This window comes from Bos mutus, chromosome X (assembly GCF_027580195.1).
Source record: "Bos mutus isolate GX-2022 chromosome X, NWIPB_WYAK_1.1, whole genome shotgun sequence".
In the NCBI taxonomy this organism is placed as follows: Eukaryota; Metazoa; Chordata; class Mammalia; order Artiodactyla; family Bovidae; genus Bos; species Bos mutus.
The window spans coordinates 107892123-107914238 of record NC_091646.1 but is presented as its reverse complement, the minus strand read 5'-3'; the positions used below and the strand labels follow the sequence as shown (position 1 = coordinate 107914238).

General features: G+C 40.9%; 3 protein-coding genes across 5 annotated transcripts in view; 1 reads left to right on the top strand and 2 right to left on the bottom strand.

Moving 5' to 3' along the window:
- The window catches only part of ATG4A (autophagy related 4A cysteine peptidase), an 80204-nt gene extending 78890 nt beyond the window's left edge, over nucleotides 1-1314 (bottom strand). Inside the window, exons 1-2 of one of the 2 annotated variants that reach the window (XM_070366117.1) lie at nucleotides 1242-1314; nucleotides 823-996 (exon numbers count right to left, since the gene is read on the bottom strand). In XM_070366117.1, the coding sequence (XP_070222218.1) occupies nucleotides 823-832 (10 nt within the window). In that variant the 5' untranslated portion in view covers nucleotides 833-996; nucleotides 1242-1314. The remainder of the gene's footprint in view (nucleotides 1-822; nucleotides 997-1241) is intronic. The other variant, XM_005910840.2, reaches the window with a different exon arrangement.
- Nucleotides 1047-13531, top strand: PSMD10 (proteasome 26S subunit, non-ATPase 10). Of its 2 annotated transcripts, none has more exons than XM_005910842.3 (5): nucleotides 1047-1244; nucleotides 3533-3631; nucleotides 4728-4874; nucleotides 4970-5136; nucleotides 8012-13531. In XM_005910842.3, the coding sequence occupies exons 1-5, from the start codon at nucleotides 1131-1133 to the stop codon at nucleotides 8163-8165; spliced, it is 681 nt and encodes a 226-aa protein (XP_005910904.3). In that variant the 5' UTR covers nucleotides 1047-1130; the 3' UTR covers nucleotides 8166-13531. The 2 variants fall into 2 exon arrangements, with proteins under 2 accessions (XP_005910904.3, XP_005910905.3); XM_005910843.3 differs by having other exon boundaries at nucleotides 4970-5057; nucleotides 8012-8155.
- Nucleotides 13532-18158: 4627 nt separating this feature from the next.
- Nucleotides 18159-22116, bottom strand: part of VSIG1 (V-set and immunoglobulin domain containing 1) — a 52985-nt gene continuing 49027 nt past the window's right edge. The window contains exons 11-14 of the mRNA XM_070366616.1: nucleotides 21188-21343; nucleotides 20683-20802; nucleotides 20210-20357; nucleotides 18159-19414 (exon numbers count right to left, since the gene is read on the bottom strand). Coding sequence (XP_070222717.1) covers nucleotides 19099-19414; nucleotides 20210-20357; nucleotides 20683-20802; nucleotides 21188-21343 — 740 coding nt within the window. The 3' untranslated portion in view covers nucleotides 18159-19098. The remainder of the gene's footprint in view (nucleotides 19415-20209; nucleotides 20358-20682; nucleotides 20803-21187; nucleotides 21344-22116) is intronic.

The window sequence follows — 22116 nt, the reverse complement described above, 5'->3', positions numbered from 1 at the left end:
TTGCAGGCAGATTCTTTACCATCTGAGCCTCCAGGGAAGCCCGTCCTTAGTATAGATCCTATAATTTTGCCTTTTGACTCACAAAGTCTAAAGATATTTATGTAGCTCTTCACAGAAAAGTTGCCAAGCCCTGTTCTACACTGTAACAGGGTAAATATAATCAGTCTCTTTCTTGAGTATATTCTTATCATAACTTAGCTGTGGTATGATGCCAGTCTGGATATCCCCTATAAAGGATAAGCCGTGCATTTCTTCTGCTGTGGCACTATTTAGGATTCCCATAAATAGAAACACTACTAGATTAATAGTCTAGCAAAACTTCGATGTCACCTTTATTATCATGATATTAAAGAGTCAACACTATAGACAGTGTCAAGATGACCCTCAAGTTGTTATGTCACCACGCCATGGACTCCGTGAGATCTCTTAGATATCAAGTGGCTCCTATGGCATCACACCCTGCCTTTGGCATCACCCTGGCACATCACCTTAGTGTCATATGCCATCACTGTTGTGGCAGAATTCTGCCCTAATGCCACTCCACCGAAATGTCAGCATAATTAACCCCTATTTCCTTCCAATCCTTTGGCAGCGGCAGGAGCGATGGGGAGGGTGGCCACAGGCACTGGTTCGAGCTCAGGAGGTAATACTCAGCTGCTACCGTTTTCCCTTCCGCTTACCACTGCAGATCAGGGCCCCCAGGACAGGACTTTTTGGCTCCCATAACTCTCTTGCCATGACCCCGCACCCATTTCGCGTCACTGACTTAGTGTCCCAACAGCGACCACCCACCCCGGTTCTACACGAAGCCGCTCCCCATACCTGACTCCATTCTCCAGCTGTCATCCTGGGCCAATTCCACCGGCCACTTGACTACGGAGGCTGCAAGGGACCCTGGGACTCGTAGTTCCGCGCCGCTAGGGTCAGAGTCGGGGAGAGTGGCGAAGGCGCCTCCCTGCCCGGAACTGCGCTCAGACTGCAACTCCCAGAGGCGCCCTGCGATGGGAAAAGCAAAGGAAGAAGAGAGGATGGTGATTGGTGGAGCTCTACGGGCTCTTTTGATTAGCGCTCGGAGCCTGCGAAGTGAGGAGGTGGTGGATCTGGCTGCACCGAGATCCTGGGAAAGCGAAATGGAGGGGTGTGTGTCTAACCTAATGATCTGCAACCTGGCCTACAGCGGGAAGCTGGAGGAGTTAAAGGAGAGGATCCTGGCGGATAAGTCCCTGGCCACTAGGACTGACCAGGTAAAGCAGCGCTGGACCCTCTCCGCAGGCGGCGGCGGCGGCGGCGGCGGAGACAACGTGGCTGCACAGCCCTGCCCAGTCCAGGGGGAGGCCGGTTCCGAGAGGGCGGGATTCCCGCCCGCGCCTCCCCATCCTTACCCCTGGGTCACCTCAGGACTCGGGATAGAGCGGCCCAATCTAGCCCCGCAAACTGCCAATGTTTCCCCCCCTCCCCCTTTGGCCCGGTACTTAGCTTGCTGTATTTTGGATATTTCTAGAACGTTTAGGTCATTTCTCAGAAATGCCCAATCTTTGAGGCATCTGTGAGAAGGAAAGTTTTTGGATTTTTGAAATGGATTTCTTTGCTTTTATTAGTGATTTTATTCGAGGCAACGTGTAACTGAACGCCTCTTCTGTGTCAGGCAGTTACTGGAAGGAGCAGACGTGGATAAAATAATCCCAAATCACGTCCGATTTTAATTGTGGTATTCTTCGGGAGAGAAGTTGACGTGGTGCTTTCAGAACATATCATGGAAGGACCTGATTTAATCTGGCTTAGGAAAGCCGAATGTTGTAACCCTAAAGACTTTGCAAAGGAGGGAAGATTGACTGTATCTTGAACAATGAGTGAGGTTTCCCTGGAGGATGAATGGGCAGTTTAGGCAGAAGCGAAACAAAAGAGAGTGGACCTTGGGAATGTTTCTTTCTGCTCTCCTACTTAAAGAATCCTCATGCTTTCACCCTGAGTTTCTAGAAAGATTCATGGTGCCCTCAGTAAGCCAACAAACATTTATAGATTGCTTCCTGTTTGACAGGCACAGTGCTAAGCACTAGCAAGATAATGTCACATAATTAAAAATCTCCATTTTGTGTCTTTGGGAAGAGAATTAGAAGTCGGGAGGCTTCTCTGGAACTTTCCTTTGCTGCTCAACCTGAAAAATCCCTTTGCCTAGTTTGCCTTTAGTTTGGTCTGGTAATGTTTAATACTTTAGATTTAATTTAACAAAATTAAATTAAGATTTAATAATACTTCTAACCATTCTTCATCAAGTCAATGGCATAAAAAAGGGAGAAACTATTCAGGATCAAAAGACTTAAGAAACAACTGTTGGAACTTGTGGATCTTGTATGGATCCTGATTGAAAACAAGCTAACTGCAAAAAGACATTTGGGATACTGTTGCGGAAATCTGAATACAGATTGGGTATTTGATGTTATAAAGGAGTTAGAGTTAATTTTAATCAGTGTAATAGCTATGTAGTAAAGTATTTTTATGGAGAAGGAAATGGCAGCACTGTATTTTTGCCTGGGAAATCCCATGGACAAAGGAGTCTGGCAGGCTACAGTCCATGGGGGTCACAAAAGAGTTGGACAGGACTTAAGGACTAAACAACAACAGAGTGCTTTTTAGACACTCAAATATTTAGGGATGAAAAGTCATGATATTTAAGATTCGTTTTTTAAAATCTCTTTAAGAAAAAAAAACAGATGAAGCAAATATAAGAAAACATTTGTACAATGTAAGTGATTGGCCTATTTTTATATGAATTTGAAATTTTTGTAATAAAGCTTATAATACTATTTTCTTTTACCCAGAGCTAAGAAATATAGCAGTCACTGCAAAAAAAAAAAAAAAAAAAGAGAAATTCTTATTGAGAAACATGACTAACTTCTTTCTAGCTTATTTTTTTTTAAATAATGTTGCTTTCTAATTCTGTGTGTGGTATGTTTTTAAAATGGCTGTATAGGGAATCTCAACTAGTTTTATGAACATTTCCTTTCCATAAGATTCACTTGTTCTTTCTAGAGCATCTAGAAAATTCAGATGTGTCCTAATTTCACCATTTACTAGCTATGTGACCTTGGACAAGCTGCTTACCTTGAGGAATCTTAGTTCCCTGATCTGTAAAATGGGGATAATATATACTGTATAGGATCATGGGGATTACAGGAGATGATAGACATAAAATTTTTAGCACAGTGCCTGACATAAAAATATGTACGTAGTTAAAGCTCTATTTCTGCCAAAGCACTGAAGTAAGTTTTTTGCTCTATTGCTTTCATGGGTCTATTCTACCCAGAATTACCTACATTCATCAATGTATTCTCCACATGGTACTAAAACCTTAGGCTCTCTTATATAAGTAATGTAGTTTAAGGTTACCTACCTGAGGATCCAGTCCTCTCCATTTCTTGTTTCCAAACCGTATGTTCACTGGCTCAGGATTAATATGTTCTGCTTTCTCATCTTAGTTCTTTTATTTCTTTTCAAGAATGTTGATCTTACTGCTTCTCTGTTTCCCGTGTAGGACAGCAGAACGGCGTTGCATTGGGCATGCTCAGCTGGACATACAGAAATTGTTGAATTCTTGCTGCAACTTGGAGTGCCCGTGAATGATAAAGATGATGTGAGTACTAGGCGGAGTTGATAAATTCCCTGTTATCTTTAGAGTCCAGACTGGTGTTTACTGAAGCCCAAGAATTAAAGCCACAAACAAATTTTAACCTTTATGACTAGGAAGTTGCAGCATGGCGCCAGTGACCAAATACAGGACTGGTGGTTGCATTATTTCAGAATGTTCATTTTGCCACTCATAGCCTGTAATTTAAGGTAAGCCTGCAGATCAAGGCTTATTGCAATGACCTCTAAGAGACTACAAACCCTTTTTTATTATGTTAAAAACTTTTTGGTGAATAGTGCCTAGATATTAGAATGAGGGCCTAGAACCTTTTTTGTTATATAGAGATTTAGTGCAATGGTATTGGTTATATTAGAGTAAGACTTCTTGCAGGAGACCCCGGTTCGATTCCTGGGTTGAGAAGATCTGCTGGAGAAGGGATAGGCTACCCTCTCCAGTATTCTTGGGCTTCCCTTATGGCTCAGCTGATAAAGAATCTGCCTGCAATGCAGGAGACCCGGGTTCTATCCCCTGGAGAAGGGAACGGCTATCCACTCCAGTATTCTGGCCTGGAGAATTCCATGGACTGTATAGTCCATGGGGTCGCAAAGAGTTGGACTCAAATGAGTGACTTTCACTTTCTGAAGAATAGGGTGAAAACTTTGTAAACAGGTTCCTTTTCAAGGATGCTTGAGGAAGTAATATTCATAATGGCAAAAAAAGAAAAATAATGGAGGAATAGTTGAGTACAGTATGTATATCCACATAATTGTATGCAGCCAATAAAGTTATGATTCCAAATGACAGAAAAATTCCTACAACATGATGGTAAGTGGAAATTGTGGAAAATACAACTCAACGAAGCTTAATATCCTACGATCCCTATTTAAAAACACATTAGACTTAGGTAGTCTCCATGTTACAGAATTATGGATGCTTTTCTTTTGTATGTATCTGATTTCCAAATATCCTGCAGTGCTTAATGAGGGAAAGAATATATTTTCTTAAAACCATTCATACACAGCTTTGTTAACCCTGTCTTAATGTTAGCGTTAATCCCTGTGACTTTTCTCCCTGGTTTGTGTTCTGTCCACCTCTTTTATAGGCAGGTTGGTCTCCTCTTCATATTGCTGCTTCCGCTGGCCGAGATGAGATTGTCAAAGCCCTTCTGGGAAAAGGTGCTCAAGTGAATGCTGTCAATCAAAATGGCTGTACTCCCCTACATTATGCAGCTTCCAAAAACAGGCATGAGGTAGGGTTCCATTCCTAGGCTTCTTGAGTTTTAAACCTCTACGCAAACACAAATATTAACAGATATCTGCACTGTTTTCTTTTACATCTTCTCAGATTGCTGTCATGTTACTGGAAGGCGGAGCTAATCCAGACGCTAAGGACCATTATGAGGCCACAGCAATGCACCGCGCAGCAGCCAAGGGTAACTTGAAGATGATTCATATTCTTCTGTACTACAAAGCTTCCACAAACATCCAAGACACTGAGGGTAACACTCCTCTGTAAGTGATGAATAGCAGTCATTTGTATTCTACCTGACATTAGCCCTCTTGCACTAATTCTTACACACCATTTTTTTAAATTCTGCTTATAATACATCTTTATGGCCAAACAAAAATTGAAAGTACACAAAAGTATAAAGATAAAAATTCAAAGTGCCTATCGTCTTGCCACCCGGAAATAACCACTGACAGCATTTTAATGTATTTCCTCCCTGTCTTTCATATGTAAATATGCATACTTTACCTATGCTTTTTTTTTTGTAAAATTGGAACCATATTGTGTATGTAGTTTCATATATTGTGCTTTTTACCTCATAGTGTAATCATTTTCCAATGTTAATAAATATTTGATTTTGAATGCCTATACACAACACTATTTTATGCCAGAATTTAATAATTCCTCTATTCCTGTATATTTAAGCTTTTTTGAGTTTTCCACTATTATAAATAATGCTACATTGATCAAACGTTATACGAAAACCTTTGGCCGTATTGCTGATTAGTATCTTAGTGTAGAACTAGAATTGCTGGGTCAACAGATACACATTTTAAAACAGTTGCTGTATATTCCAAAATTACTTCCAGAGGAGTTGTATTATTGCCTCCTCCCAACAGCAGTTTGAGAGTGCCTATTGCCCCTTTCCAACACAAAAATATCCTTTTCTTATAGGGAAAATGGTGTTTCAGAGTTGTAACTTGCATTTTCTTACTATCAAGGAAGCTAAACATTTTTAGTGCCTATGACTATATTTCTTCTCTAAATTATAGCTTTCTATATCCCTTTCTCTGTTTCCTTTTGGAAAATTAATTTATTTTTACTGATTTGTTTGCATAGCCTTGACATAGTACAAATATTAACCTTCTTCCGTGCTAGTTGAAAATATTTTTCCCAGTTTGTCTTTAAATTTTATTTTTTTGAAATGACAGAAGTTTTCAACTTCTATATAGTCAGATCTATTAATCTTCCCTCATAGCTAGAAAGTGCTTCCTCACCCTGAAGTTAGATAAATATTCAGCTGTATTTTGGGGCTTCCTGGTGGCCTAGATGGTAAAGAATCTGCCTGCAATGCGAGAGACCCAGGTTCAGTCCCTGGGTCAGGAAGATCCCCTGGAGAAGGGAATGGCTACCCACTCCAGTATTCTTGCCTGGAGAATTCCATGGACAGAGGAGCCTGGCAGGCTACATTCCGTGGGGTTGAAAGAGTCGGACACAACATAGCAACCAATATATTTTCACACGCTATAATCGAGAACTCAGGCATTTTCATTGCAGATCCAGTCTCTTTATATTTATTGGGCTTCCCTGGTGGCACAAACGGTTAAGAATCTGCCTGTAATGCAGGAGACCCAGGTTTGATCCCTGAGTTGGGAAGATCCCCTGGAGAAGGAAATGACAGTCACTCCAGTATTCTTGCCTGGGAAATCCCATGGACAGAGGAGCATGGTGGGCTATAGTCCACGGGGTAACAGAGAGTCAGACACAACTGAGTGACTAACACTTATTATACTATGTACACTTAAGTCACCTGTATTTTATTGCTGTTTTACGAAAAAAACATTGTATTGGTTTGGTTTAACTTTTTTTATTTATTTACTTTAATTAGAGGCTAATTACTTTACAGTATTGTATTGGTTTTGCCATACATCAACATCAATCCGCCACAGGTGTACACGTGTTCCCAATCCTGAACCCCCTCCCACCTCCCTCCCCATCCCATCCCTCTGGGTCATCCCAGTGTACCAGCCCCAAGCATCCTGTAGTTACTGCTTTTCATTTAACTCACATGCATCTGGCACTGATTATGTATGATCTGAAGCCATCCTCTACCTTGATATTTCTTCTACAGTACTTGGCCACTTTTATTCCTTATTAAATGGTGACTTTTTTGAACCAGAAAATCTATGAGTCTTCTTTTTAGTCCAGAGTAAGATTCAGTGTTGTTTTCTTAACTCTTTGTTTTAAAATTTTTCTCTGTAGTTCTGTGTGGCTTTATTTAGAAAAACATGCATGTTCTAGCCCTTTTCTCCAAATAAGAAAGGGAGGGTGGCCTGGAGGAAATTTAGGAGTCACAGGCAGTGTTGGGTCCTGGGAAGAGCCAAAGATTAAGGAATAGTTAGATGCTATTTGCTGTATCCAAAATCAGCCACTTAACAGCTATATTAAATATTTGTATTAAATAACTTGGAGAAGTTACTTAAGTTTCCTGAGTCTAATTTTCTTATCTGTAATATGAGATATGTAAAATTCCTTCCTCTCTAAGGTTAAATAAAATAACATGTTAAGTGTATAGTACTCTACCTGGTAAACTGTTAAGTGCCTCACAAGGTCCCCACCTCTACCCCTGCCCAACTCACTGCTCAGCCATGTTGTCATCATATACAAAGACTTTAACCTCTGTCACAATTTCAACTGTAAAATGGTGATAATAATACCTTGCTAACTTACAGAGTGCCTATAACAATCATATGATATAAAAAATTTTATAGACTGCTTTTCCAATATTTAAACCACACAAGTTGCTATTAGCAGATTATATATAGAGGTTTTTCTGAATTCTAATCCAGAATTATTGTATGTGTTTGGTGTAACCTACTAATCTCCATAAATTGAGGGCATTGTTCCTTAGGCTGGCATTTAGATCACTTTTGTTGTAGTAGGGTCAGAATTGTTATTTATGATCTGAGATTATAAAGCTATATTCCACTGAATTTTAACTTATATACACTCTTCTCCATGGAAATAGATTTTCCTTTCAAGATTAAATAACTTTCCAACATCACACGACCATATGCAGTTTAGACTACCTGTCAGGGACTCCTAAACATTACATAGAATTGGAAATGATTAATCAATCTCTGTGGTCCTTGATTTCAGACACTTAGCCTGTGATGAAGAGAGAGTGGAAGAAGCAAAATTGCTGGTGTCCCAAGGAGCAAGCATTTACATTGAGAATAAAGAAGAAAAAACACCCCTGCAAGTGGCCAAAGGTGGGCTGGGTTTAATACTCAAGAGAATGGTAGAAAGCTAAGCAGCTTGGATTTAGTCTTACTTTGTTTTGTGGCTGTCCCCTAATGTACTGGTAACTAATGTACTTGTGCACAAGACATCATCTATGAATGATGAAGTTTTTTCATCTCCCAAGTCTTGTAAACATGTTTACTATTGTTCCTGCTGAGTTATTTGTTCTTAGCTTACAACTTGCTTTCCAGGCATTGAACAACTGTTGACATTGTTCTACTCTAATATATTATTCTGTATTGAATTTTGGTTACGTCTGTGCAAGTGATTCTGTGGCTATTGTGAGTCTTAAGCACCCTATCACACACCCTCTATCCCCCTTTGAGGCAGAACAACCCCAGGAGCACCAGGCCAATTGTTCTGCTAAATGTTTCTAGGTAGATTCTAGAATGTTCCTCCGTACAGTTAAAACACATCATAACTCATTTTTCAAGATCACTCAGAAGCCTATGCCACATATTTCTGTTTTTTCCGACAATACGGTTTAATTTGTTTTTGTTATCGGAAGAATACTTACATCTTGTGAGGACCAAGTTTTCGATTCGGGGATGCTGTCCAAGTTTGGCATTCAAGTACCAGTGTCTTTTTTAATGAGCTATTTCCCTCCAAAGTAAATTTAAAAAGAAAATTTTAAAGTACCTATATTAAATCACACCATATTGAAAAGAATGTCAAGTTTGTTACCATGATGTGTAACAAAAATGAATTTTTATTTGTATTTCAGCAGCTAAAAGAATAAAATGCTGAATCTCCTGATTCTTCTTTCAAATCAGTTAGATACTCACTTAAGCCTTTAAAGGCTTTATAAAGATACTTTCTTAATTTTTGGTAACTCTAAAGTCAGTAAAATTAGTGAAGCTTGAACTGCAGCTAAAATATGTAAAAATCTTCTGAATTGCTAATTCAATTGGAGCAACAGAAAATTAATAAGTATAAACTTGATCTCAATTTAGGGAAGCATTTTAAATGATTCAGTTCAGTTCAGTTCAGTCTCTCAGTCGTGTCCGACTCTGCGACCCCATGAATCGCAGCATGCCAGGCCTCCCTTTCCATCACCAACTCCCAGAGTTCACTCAAACTCACGTCCATTGAGTCGGAGATGCAATCCAGCCATCTCATCCTCTGTCATCCCCTTCTCCTCCTGCCCCCAGTCCCTCCCAGCATCACAGTCTTTTCCAATGAGTCAACTCTTCGCATGAGGTGGCCAAAGTACTGAGAGTTTCAGCTTTAGCATCATTCCTTCCAAAGAACACCCAGGGCTGATCTCCTTTAGAATGGACTGGTTGGATCTCCTTGCAGTCCAAGGGACTCTCAAGAGTCTTCTCCAAAACCACAGTTCAAAAGCATCAATTCTTCAGCGCTCAAGCTTTCTTCACAGTCCAACTCTCACATCCATACATGACCACTGGAAAAATCATAGCCTTGACTAGACGGACCTTTGTTGCCAAAGTGATATCTCTGCTTTTGAATATGCTATCTAGGTTGGTCATAACTTTCATTCCAAGGAGTAAGCGTCTTTTAATTTCATGGCTGCAGTCACCATCTGCAGTGATTTTGGAGCCCCAAAAAATAAAGTCTGACACTGTTTCCACTGTTTCCCCATCTATTTGCCATGAAGTGATGGGACCAGATGTCATGATCTTCGTTTTCTGAATGTTGAGCTTTAAGCCAACTTTTTCACTCTCCTCTTTCACTTTCATCAAGAGGCTTTTGAGTTCCTCTTCACTTTCTGCCATAAGGGTGGTGTCATCTGCATATCTGAGGTTCTTGATATTTCTCCCAGCAATCTTGATTCCAGCTTGTGCTTCTTCCAGCCCAGAGTTTCTCATGATGTACTCTGCATATAAGTTAAATAAGCAGGGTGACAGTATACAGCCTTGAAGTACTCCTTTTCCTATTTGGAACCAGTCTGGTGTTTAAATGATTACTAGCCATAAAATCTAATGAACTCCAAGTGACTCTTCTAATTATTTTTATTTGAATTTTATGCTGCAAATAGTGCTTGAAATAAGTAATCCAAATGAGTCCACAACCTTCAATTAATTTGGGGTCAGAAACTTAATGAATGGTATCTAAAATGGGTTTTGTAAACATAAATGTGTTGTTGATATGCAAAACCCTTTTACGTAAGTATTTTGAGTGCTGAGCTTTACAATTATTAATCAGGGAAGCATATTCTTATAGAACTAGACTTTGTTTATTGAATGCTAGAGATAGAATTGATGATGGGAAATAATTTCTTTCTAACGTTTTTTAGCGTGATCACAGAGTAAAGTTGTATCTAATAGAGCCTGTTAGGACTGAAGGTATTCATAAGTGCTGAGTCTTTTTGTCTGAGTTAGTAGGTTTTATGAATGTAAAAGAAAACTCATCTTAATTCTTTAATAAACAATACGGATGAAACCAAGCCTCATGTAATTTGTATGCCTTTGGCATTTTATTCTATTTTATTTTTTTGCCTGCATCATGTGACACATGGGACCTTAGTTCCCTGACCAGGGATCCGACCTGCATCCCCTACATTGGAACTGTGGAGTCTTAACCATTGGACCACCAGGGAACTCCCTATTGGCATTTTAAATGAAGTGGCTTAGCATTTCAATCACTAAAACTGAGGGTATTGATGGCTTCAGATATTGATCAGATTGTTTCATGTTCCCTATAGGAAACCCAGTAGAGATTAAGCTGATTCAAGTTCAGCAGGTTTTACAGTTACGTTCAAAATGAACTCAGTGATGACAATTTTAACTGTAGAGCTTAACTGAGAATATAATATGGAAACAATAGATAAACAAAAGAGTGGAAAAATTACATTCGTATTTATTGGAGGGAGTCTGCGATATCAGTGTGGTTCTTTGAGATTCAAGATAATTGTACATTTTACTTCATCATCTCTGACTTAACAATTTAGCTGACCCTAGTGTTTTGATGCCCCAATATAACTATACCAGCTACACTGAATTCATTACATGGCAGTGTCTTCTGCTTTTTGTTTCCATATCCTGTTACACGATCAAGCCCCCAGGTTCTTCTGTTAGCAAGTTTGATATAGTATGGGAGCTCATCACTTTGAGGTGTATGACTATAACTTCACAGTTGTACTGACTACCTAAATTTGAATGCAGACATTTTAATGTGCATTTTTCTGGCAAGAGGGTTCTGTAGCTTTCGTCAGATTCTCAAAGGGATGTATGACTTCTAAAAAGGTTAAGAATACTTGGTTGAGGGGAAGGATGGGAAGAAGGGATAGTTAGGGAGTTTGGGATGGACACTGCTTCCCTGATGGCTCAAAAGAATCCGCCTGCAGTGCAGGAGACGTGGATTCAATCCCTGGTTTGGGAAGATCCCCTGGAGAAGGGCACATCAACCCCACTCCAGTATTCTTGCCTGGAGAATCCCACGGGGAGAGGAGCCTAGCAGGCTGCAGTTCATGGAGTTGCAAAAGAGTCGGACATTGGATAACTAACAAGGACCTGCTGTATAGGACAGGGAACTCCACTCGATGTGGCAGCCTGGATGGGAAGGGAGTTTGGGGGAGAATGGATACATGTATATATATTGCTGAGTCCCTTTGCTGTCCATCTGAAACTATCACTACATTGTTAATTAGCTAAACTCTAATACAAAATAGAAAGTTTAATTAAAAGGAATCCCCAGTTGAGAGAAAGAAATACTGAATCAATTATCAGCAGACATAGGTTCTCCAAAAGTAGAATACCACACTTTATAATTTTTTACATCCATTCTCTATTGTAGCCATTAAGAGGGCAGAAATCATCTCCATTTTACAGATGATCAAACACCAAGAGCTAGAACTACAACTAACACTAAATTTCCTGGATCCTGATCCTGAAAGAAAATTATTCATTTTCTTTCCGCCTCTACTCAAAAAACAGTGGGCCAAATGGAAGGTACTGTGAGATTTTGACAATAATCCATTACTTGTAATACCCACCCACTGAAGCTGAAGCTTCAATACTTTGACCACCTGGTACAAAGAGCTGACTCACTGGAAAAGACCCTGATGCTGGGAAAGACTGAGGGCAGGAGGAGAAGAGGGTGACAGGATGAGATGGTTGGGTGGCATCATCAACACAATGGGCACAAATTTGAACAAACTCTGGGAGATGGAGGACAGGGAAACCTGGCATGGTGCAGTCCATGGGGTCACAAAGAGTCGGACACGACTTAGCAACTGAACATATACACACGCACACACACCAAACCCTGTGCTTTTCTTTACATTGGTGGACTTGTGGGGTGATTTATTTTCTGGTTTCCCAGAACCTTCATTATCATCTCTGAATTATTTTTGGTTTTTAAACCAAAGCTTCAAAGAAAAGTGGGATTATTGAGTCTTTAGATTGGTTTGAACCTTTTATGACACCCCATAACCTGTTTAATAGGCTTCCCTGGTAGCTCAGCTGGTGAAGAATCTGCCTGCTATGCAGGAGACTGCCAGGAGCCGGTGAGGCATTCCACTCATGACAAAGGTCATGAGGAAGGAGGCTCGGCATACGCAAAGGCGGGATCGAGCCTCAGGAGTCCGCCCGGATATTCTCGAGCATCTACCCCCCAAAAAACCAGAGTCTGCCTACTTTATTGCTTTGTGCTCTCACCTCTGACTTTACTGGGGGCTGTCCCCTACCACCATCTCGCTCTCTCTGTCAAAGAGTTAACTTACAGCTCCCATTAATAAAGTTCCTGGGCAATTAGGAGTGTTTAAATCCAAACCCCTCAGATGGCTCTCTAACTCGCCTGACAAGTTTACCCGGACTCCCACAGCTATGCATACGATTGTTTACAGTCTCTCAGCCTCCAGAGGCACGGGAAGCTTAAGATATTCAAATAGCTTAGAGCCTCTCAGAGAGTTAGAAACTTTCAGAATAAGACTAGTAAAGGATTTCATTGATGAGCCAATGCTTGCTGCCAAGTTTTCACATCCCCTGAATTGTATCCTTGAATATGTATTAATTAATAGTTGGTATGTAGAAAAAATAAGTAGTGACCTTGGTGTTAGTAACTTTAGACCCTTAAGGTAATAAATTCTTTGCTTTGTTGTAAACCCATTACACATCTGCCCTATAGGAATGCAATTTTATCTTCGGAAGATGGCGCCAAACCTTAAAATAATTACTCTTAGAGAAAATAAGTCTTTGTTGATAAGTCCTTGTCAAGAGTCATAAAATGTTAGTAGGCCTTCTGGCCAGAAGATGATGTAAATCACCTAAACCATTTGTATACAATAAATTTGCAGGAAAGAAACCCTGGTTTTTGATAAGGATCAAAAACTGCTGACTTTGCATCCCCTATTATCCTCTATGTGTAACTTAGGGTATATAAGCCCCTGTTAAAAATAAAGCTACGGGCCTTGCTCACCAGCGCTTGGTCTCCCCATGTCATTCTTTTCACATTCTGGCTGAAGTCTCCATCTGGAGCGCGGAACCCACCATGCTTACTAATTATGCCTGGGCTTCTAAGACCCACTCGAGAAGGTGTCTAGGGTGAGGCACCTTCCGCTATTCGAGAGGGCGCCTGCAGCCTACGTAAGTGGTGCAAACTTCTTGTCTTGAAGTTTTATTGGTCTCCCGCGTAAACCAAGCTACTCAACCTCTTTTCTCCACTGAATTTTCCTACTGAGCTATCCTCATTCTATTATTCTTTATATCTCTAATTAGCATATAAATAGTCGCCTAAGCCGTCTCTCCTTCGAATACCCTGGATCAGCCGGGGCTGGACCTCTGCAGGAGACCTGGGTTCAATCCCTGGGTCAGGAAGATACCCTAGAGAAGGGATAGGCAACCTGCTGCAGTATTCTTGGGCTTCCCTGGTGCCTCAGATGGTAAAGAATCCGCCTGCAATGCGGGAGACCCCTTGGAAGAGGGCGCAGCAACCCACTCCAGTATTATGGCCTGGTGAATCCCAAGGACAGAGGAGCCTGATGGGCTACCATCCATGGGGTCACAAAGTCGGACATGACTGAGCAACTAAGCACAGCACACACACAACCTGTTTTACAGCATGTAGACATTATAAAACCACCTTTTATTACTAAAACTTGGCTTTGTTTCATTGAATTTAGTAGTTTGGTCCAGTTGAAGGAACATTACACTGGGAATCGGATTGGGTGGGGTCCTATAGGAATGACCCAGCTTTTTAAAAAATATTTTTATTTATTTGGCTGCACCTGGTCCTAGTTGATGCATGCAGGATTTTCCATCTTTGTTGCAGCATGCAGGATCTTTAGCTGTGGCATGTGTGATCTAGTTCCCTGACCAGAGATAGAACCTAGGCCCCCAACACTGGGAGCATGGAGTCTTAGCAACTGGACCACCAGGGAAGTCCCAGAATGACCCAGGTTCTTAAACAACATTCATCTCTTCCTGTCTCTCCCAGCAAGATTATAATTTTGCATGATCTCCTACTTCCACCCCATCATTGTCAGGAGTGGGCCATTATGTGCATTACTATCCTTAGGTGCACAGAGTTTGAAAAAAGCTTGAGTCCTATTAATCTCAAAGCTTCTTTCTAGCTCTTCTTACTGGAAGTTCAGGGTAAAAGCTGCAAATGCTAACTTCTCAGCATACAATACTGGGGGGAACATTAACTTGGTACTCCAAAGAACATAAGAGATCTCAATTATTAATACATAGCTTCTGGGTTGTTGGTCAAGAATTACCATGTTTTAGTCCTTTTTTGAAAAAAAAGATCATAGATCACTATTACTTGGAGGCCCTCTGCCATGCCATACAAATTCCAGCCTTCTTGCCCTTTAGTCAGGGCACTACTGTTGATGACATGTAAGAACTTGTCACAGTTAGTAAAGCTGTATACTATTAACACATGATGACAAGTCCTAGCTCTGATTCTGCTCAGCACTGTGTCACCAGCCACAGTACCTGGTTCATAGTAGCTATTCAGTAAATATCCAATCGGTGACTGAAGAAACACATCAATTTGGGGACAATAAGGACCTACAGCTACAAAGCTGTTCCATTGACTTTATCATATCCTAGTTGCTAAATGCAGAAACAGAGGTGAGAGAAGTTCCTGGAAATCTTTTTGGGCAGTGAGAAGTGAATGGTTAAGAAGTCAAGGCTGGTTGGGGATTTGGTTGGGATGACCCACCTTTTAACTACCTGTAGAAAAATAAATCAGGTTGTACCCTATCTGAATGAGAATTATGCTGAAAGAATTTGGTTGAAGCTTAACCCATTTTCTAGAATATTTGGGTAATGACCCATCCACTACTTATCTTCTGATCCACTGATGAATAAGCAGGGGGAAAAAAACTTTATTTCATTTCCTTATTGGGAATCTCTTTAACATAGGAGCCCATTTTCCTACCCAAGTAAGATTTAGTGAACATAATTTTGCTATGAATCTGTAAAATGTCTCAGGATTCATCACAAACATAAATATATGGTATACTATGGATGTATTGATACTAATAGAAGATTAATGGCCTGGGACAAAACTTGCACTGACCCAGAGTGGCTTTATAAGTAGATGGAGTAGATAGATGGTAACCCACATGGTTTGATTTGAGAGGGGCTGAGAAAGCTTCTTTTGCCAGGAATACTTCCCCTCTGGATTGTTCCAGTACTTGAAATTCCACCATTATTAGTATCTTTGGACCAAAGAATTATTTTCAAGAGTCCCGCTAAAAGATAATTATTTCTAAGAGGGCTAGCTCATTATCTGGAGAAGGCAATGGCACCCCACTCCAGTACTCTTGCCTGGAAAATCCCATGGACGGAGGACCCTGGTGGGCCGCAGTCCATGGGGTCACTAAGAGTCGGACACGACTGAGCGACTTCACTTTCACTTTTCACTTTCATGCATTGGAGAAGGAAATGGCAACCTACTCCAGTGTTCTTGCCTGGAGAGTCCCAGGGACGGGGGAGCCTGGTGGGCTGCCGTCTATGGGGTCGCACAGAGTCAGACACGACTGAAGCGACTTAGCAGCAGCAGCAGCTCATTATCAGCTTGAATGACATCACTGGTTGATGAAAGATATTCACTGGACAAGAACAGGCCACAGAACAGCTACATTTGGAAAGGGTGGCAAGGGGAGAGATAGGCTGAGTAATAAATCCTGCCAGAGGGACGCAGACCTGAATGGGTCACAGAGCCAGCAGCATGACAGCACATGACAATCCCCAGTATTTGGAAAATAAGATGCCAGAAGGCCAAGGGCGCTGAAAACAGAGATCCAAAGATATTACTTCTGATTAACCTCACCTACTTCCCAACCTTGCCCAGCTAGGGTTTCTGCATGGGCAACGTGTACTCATATCCTTAAAGCAGGACCATACCCTCCATTGCTGGCAAACTCATTATGTTAATTTCAAGTCAGCTCCCAGACTATCAAGATCATTTTGAGTCATACAGCAGAGTATCCATGCACCCCAGGATACATGATTTTATTAAATGTGCCTTGGATTCTGGGCATCTGCAATTTATCTAAAACTGGACACTGTGTGTGTATAAGCATTTTTCTAAGGAGAGGGGTCCAGAGTTTTCAGTGTTTTCTCAAAGTGATCCATAGCCTAGAAAAAGGTAAAAAACCACTAATCTATCTATCAACATTTTGATTAGAAATGAAGACACTAAGTCGTGTCTGACTCTTTGCCAGGCTCTTCTGTCCATGCAATTTCCCAGGCAAGAATACTGGAGTGGGTTGCCATGCCCTTCTTCAGGGGATCCTCCCATTTTGATCAGAGAAATACTAACAAGAACAGAACTCTAGGAAGTAGCCGAAATAGCTCAGTTGGGAGAGCATTACACTGAAGAACAGAACTCTATTAGACCACCAAGAGTCCCTGCCTTCCTGCTCAGCACCAATTCATCGAAAATTTGGGAGTGGTGTTGTTAACTATTACATAAGTCTCTTTTCTTGTAATTTGCCTCTATCATAAAAGTAGAAGGGAAGGTGAATTTCAGCTACTTTGGCATTCTGGACACTGCTGGTATTTGGTTTTTAAGATCTAAATATTAGGTCATTCTTAAGACCTTCATCATTTTGCTTCCTGAACCCATCAGACACTATATGTCATAATATTATAGTCTGAACAGAATTACAGAATCTTCAAAAATCCCTGCAAATGGCTGAAAATTAACACATCACAGAAAATATATAAGTAAAAACTTGCTATCTCTTCTCTCCATGACTCTGGACAAGTGTAATGTTAATTTCAATGTCTGTCTACCCTAAAATCTTCTGAGACTCTATCTCCAGTAGTATATAGGTATGATCTATATGTACAGTTTCTCAGCTTCCTCTACGTGAAAACCTAGATGTGATAAGTTAAAGATTCATTTCTTTATTTAAAAAGGCTTCACTTAGAAGGAAGTAAGACACACAGAAAAGTACACACAGTATGGTCCTTTTTATATGAAGGTCAAGAGAAGACAAAGCTAATCTCTAATGATGAAAAATAAATCAATGGTTGCCTGGGTCCAGGGTGATCGTGAGAGTGCACAAAGGGGCACAGAAAACATTTTGGGATGATGGAAATGTTCTATTTAGATTACCATGGTGCTTTCATGAGTGTACTGCTGGCTCAGTGGCAAAGAACCTGCCTGCAGTGCAGAAGCCACAGGAGACACAGGTTTGATCCTGGGGTCGGGAAGATCCCCTGGAGGAGGAAATGGCAACCCACTCCAGTATTCTTGCCTGGGAAATCCTATGGACAGAGGAGCCTGGGGGAGCCCACCAGGCTCCTCTGTCCATGGGGTGGCAAAGAGTCAGATGCGACTGAATCAAGTGAGCATGTATGCAGGCATTCGTAAGTGTACACATCTGTCAAAACACATCAAAACACTTGAAATAGGTGCAGTTTATTATACATAAAGTTAAAACCAATAAAATTATTCATAAAAGATTTACCTTAGGCTCATTAAAGTAAGATTTTTATTGAGTATTATTTAAGATTTAAAATCTGATTACACAAATGAAAAAGTCTACGTGTAAATTTATTCAAAGTGGAGTGTGGATAAATATAATCAATAGAAAAGCTTTTTAGCAGGTGAAGAGGTGATATGAATGCATTTTAGTTAATAGTTAGCATTTACACAAGAATGATATCTCTTTGTTAATGTGAAATATCCCAACAGTAAAACAATTAATGTGTTCTGATTATCTAAGATAGATCTTAGGTGTTCATTTAGTTTGGCCCTTCCAAAGTAGAGAGAGCATCAGTGAGACAACATAATCCCTCATTCAAAGCTAAATTGTACATTACCTGTGATATCAACATTTTGTATTCATTGAAAGAGAGTTATATTTGGAACTGTTTGCCTGTACATTATTTTGCATTTAAAAAGTTGATTTAATTTAAAATTTTGCTGTGCTCAGATATTGGATAGCAGAGTGGTTCTCTGGGAAATCTAATACGATAAATGAAGCATTAATTTTAAGACCTAGTTTTAAATGGTATGTACTAATTAATAGGTACCCTTTCTTCTCTGGAATTTTAAGGATTTTTTTTCCCAGTCTATGAGATAATGCTGGTGAATTCGTACTGATCAATGTGAAAATGAATAGGGAAGCTCTGATAACAGCAAATCCAAGAAATAATATTGAATCCAGTTAATGGCACCTTGTCATGTGTGCATGTGGAATGCCAAAGAGTAGCTAAAAATAGAGAAATAAGATTTCTGAAATAAGACACAGGTGTTGTGGCAAAACACCTTCAACTGAGTTCAGAATCACTTGTCATTAATTGTGTTTACAGGTTAGTGAAATTAAGTACTCTAGACTGGTAATGCAGGAACCCTTGCGTTTATTTAGTAGTTATTCTGGATTGATGGTAAGAGCTCCATGTTAGAAGAGGGTTGGCCAGAATGGAGGCAGGTGGTGGGAAGTTAGTTAGGTCAACTCAATTCCACATGCCACTAATGGGTTCCTTGGTGATGAACACTGGACTCAGGCCGCTGGCCTATGGCTTAATCACCTTCTTCTCCTCATCACAAAATGGCTCATCTACAATCAAGGGCTCGGGCTCCTGCTGGGGCGCAGGCTCTGGCTCCAGCTGGATCTCAAGCTCAGACATGGGGACAAGCTCAGGCCCAGAGGGTGGCTCCACAGTAGGCTGCAAGGCAGGCTCAGGCTCGGGGATAGGCTCATGATCTGGCCCCAGGGTAGCATTAGGCTCAGTCTCATGGGTGGAAGACGGAAGGGTGGCTTCGAGTTGGATGGCATCTTCACGTGGCATTGTCTCACCCTCCGTTCTTTGGTTTATCTTTGTCATTGGTCTGTGGGAAGAAGGCCCAGGCAAGAACAAGTTAGGGTCTGACATCTCATGTGGAGCCATAGGCTCTGTAGCCTCAGTGACCATAGGTCCCAAACCTCTGTGATTTCTGATAGTCTGACTCACTGTCAGACCATGGGTCTCCATTTAGGGTGCAGAAAGGTTAGGTCTTAACTGTGTAAGTATACTGTCAAGAGAAACAAACCAGTGTTTAAGAGGCAGGAAAACTGATGTCAGGAGGAAAGGGTATAAAGATCTAACATGATCGTTGGGGGCCAAATCCATGGCTCCAGTGCCTCTCTAGCACCCACTCCATCTAGCACAATACTTGGCAATTGCTTGGTACCCAATACATAGTTGTGGAAGCACAGAAATGGAGGGAAGAACAAATGAACATGTGTGATATACATTTGATGAGGAAGAATAGAGTGGGCAAGAACCTGGGCTGTCAGCAGTTTTGTGTCTATTGACCCCTTGTTCCATAAAAAATAATATTAAAAATTGTATTTTATTTCCTGTTCATAGAAAGACAAATAGATGAATATATTAAAACATTTTCTTAGCCCAAAAAGGACTGTTGTCACAGGTAAATGAGTTGATACACATAAAATTGCTTAGAACAGAGTCTGGCACACAGTACCCAGTACGTGATAGCCATCACTGCTCTTTCATAAAGCAATGAGAGCGAGCAGAGAGATGGCCCTCTATCTTATGCTAAAAGGCATGCTTAGGAAGAGCTGACTGAGAGAGATAGGCGTGAGACATGTCTATTCAAGGAAAGACAGAAGTAAGGTCTTACTCGAGTTCTGTGGTGGTTTTAGAATTCCTCTTCCTTTCCTTCCCCTTTGCCTTTACCTTACGCCTCACGAACCACACCACAGAGATGATGATGATGACACCTATCAGGGTCCCCACAAAGGCCCCAACAATGATTCCAATTCCTGGATCTGGAGGATACAAGCAGCTGGTTAGTAAAATGGAGCACAGTGTCTGCCCCATCCCGTGCATCTGTGACCAGTGGGGAATATTCAGGGCATTCATATAGTGGGATAGTGCCTTGTATAGGCTGGGACCGTGGAAAGTCCTAGAACTCTACATATATGAAGTATTATGTAAGCATTAGATATTAGGATGGTCGTCCATCGTATCATTCTATAAATAAAGCACCAAAATCTCCAGAGTCAGGAAGGACTAAAAAAGAATTCTAAGTGACTTGATTGGCAGGCACAGGATACTTAAGGAGAAACTGTTAAAGTTATATGATCCACTTACATGGAGTAGTTAGGTCAATTTCACAGGAACTATTGCCAAGGATGTTAATAGCGGTGCACTGGTAATAACCTTGTTCAAAAGTGGTCAGGTTTCCAATAAACAAAATCCCAGTGGCTGGGTCTGTCAATATCAGAAAATAGTGTTTTGAAATCCTGTATGTCGGTACAGATCATGTGAATGGAGCAGACCACTCAATGCCCACCCACTTCCTCAGATTGGCCTCCCTTTCTGGAGATGGATCAACTAGATTCCTTAAGACTCCCATCTGGGACCATGCCTATTTTCTCCATACCCGCCACCTGCAAGCTAAAAATGGTCTTGACTTTTAGAAGTTGGGGAGAAGACCAGAGGACAATCATTTTGATGACAGGCTGACATTCTTTGTATATTTCCCTCCCAGAAAAACAGGACTGAGCTCTAAGGACGAGCAGCCAGTCACATATACATGCTGTCAACCAAGCCCACACGCCAGGCCTTGCCAGGCGCAGCAAAGATATATACTTACTGAAGTTTTCTTTCACTGGGACAATGTTTCTTCCTTCAAGTTTATACCAGTAGTACACAGGGGAAGGTGTTCCAAGCACCGAAAGGCAAGTAAGAGATATAGGATGGCCAGTTTCTGCTATTCCTTGGATGCTGCAGAAGGGCTTAGAAGGTTTGACTGTAAGGCGATGACAAAGGGTAAGAAATCAGGCATGATGAATGTCAGTCTGTACCACTTCCTCACTCTCATTTTGGAGAATATGTACACTTTTTTTTAATCTTAAGAAAACTTGTTGTGACAGTTTTCTAGTTGTACCACCAGATGGCAGTAGAGCACTTCAGGTGCAAAGACCTCTCTCGTCACTGGGCCATTAATAGTCCAGTAGCATCTCTTCCATCTGACTCTTCGTCAGATTCATAACCATGAATTTCCATATTGTGCCTTAAAATATGCCATTATTAAAACAGTCAAGTGTAAGCAAACATTAAACTAGGAACAGAGGTTATGTTTTGGAAGCATGGTTTTAAAGGAAAAGAGAACATTAAACACTTTGAGATAACCACTTTTTTTCCAAAAAATTGTCTTATTGATGCCATATTTTTCTTTTCCTTTGTGAGTTGTTTTTTGGCATTAATTCTCCTGGTGGTGATACACAATGGAAGGTTTGAATTTTCCCGTGTCCCTCACTGGGAGGGGAAACCCATTGTGGGGGAGGGGTGTGCCACAAGGCACTGAAATCTTGTTTCATCCTTCATGCCACAGCATTTACTTGAGTGTCTCCTGTGTGCCCAACACTGAACTAGGCACCAGAAATTCAAAAGTGCCTCTGACACAGTTTTAAAATGGAGTGGGGGGAGTGGTAAGAGATTAGGCTAGAGAGCAATGGAGACCAGAGTTTCAGGGGCTTTGTGTTTCACGTTTTTTATCCTGAGAGCAGCAGGTCCACAGAA

Bases quoted from the DNA above. Each gene is read 5' to 3' on its own strand.
- PSMD10 (XM_005910842.3), top strand. From the start codon at position 1,131: ATGGAGGGGTGTGTGTCTAACCTAATGATCTGCAACCTGGCCTACAGC. The intron at 1,245-3,532 runs GTAAAGCAGCGC...TTTCCCGTGTAG, and splicing joins TGGCCACTAGGACTGACCAG to GACAGCAGAACGGCGTTGCA. The intron at 5,137-8,011 runs GTAAGTGATGAA...CCTTGATTTCAG, and splicing joins ACTGAGGGTAACACTCCTCT to ACACTTAGCCTGTGATGAAG.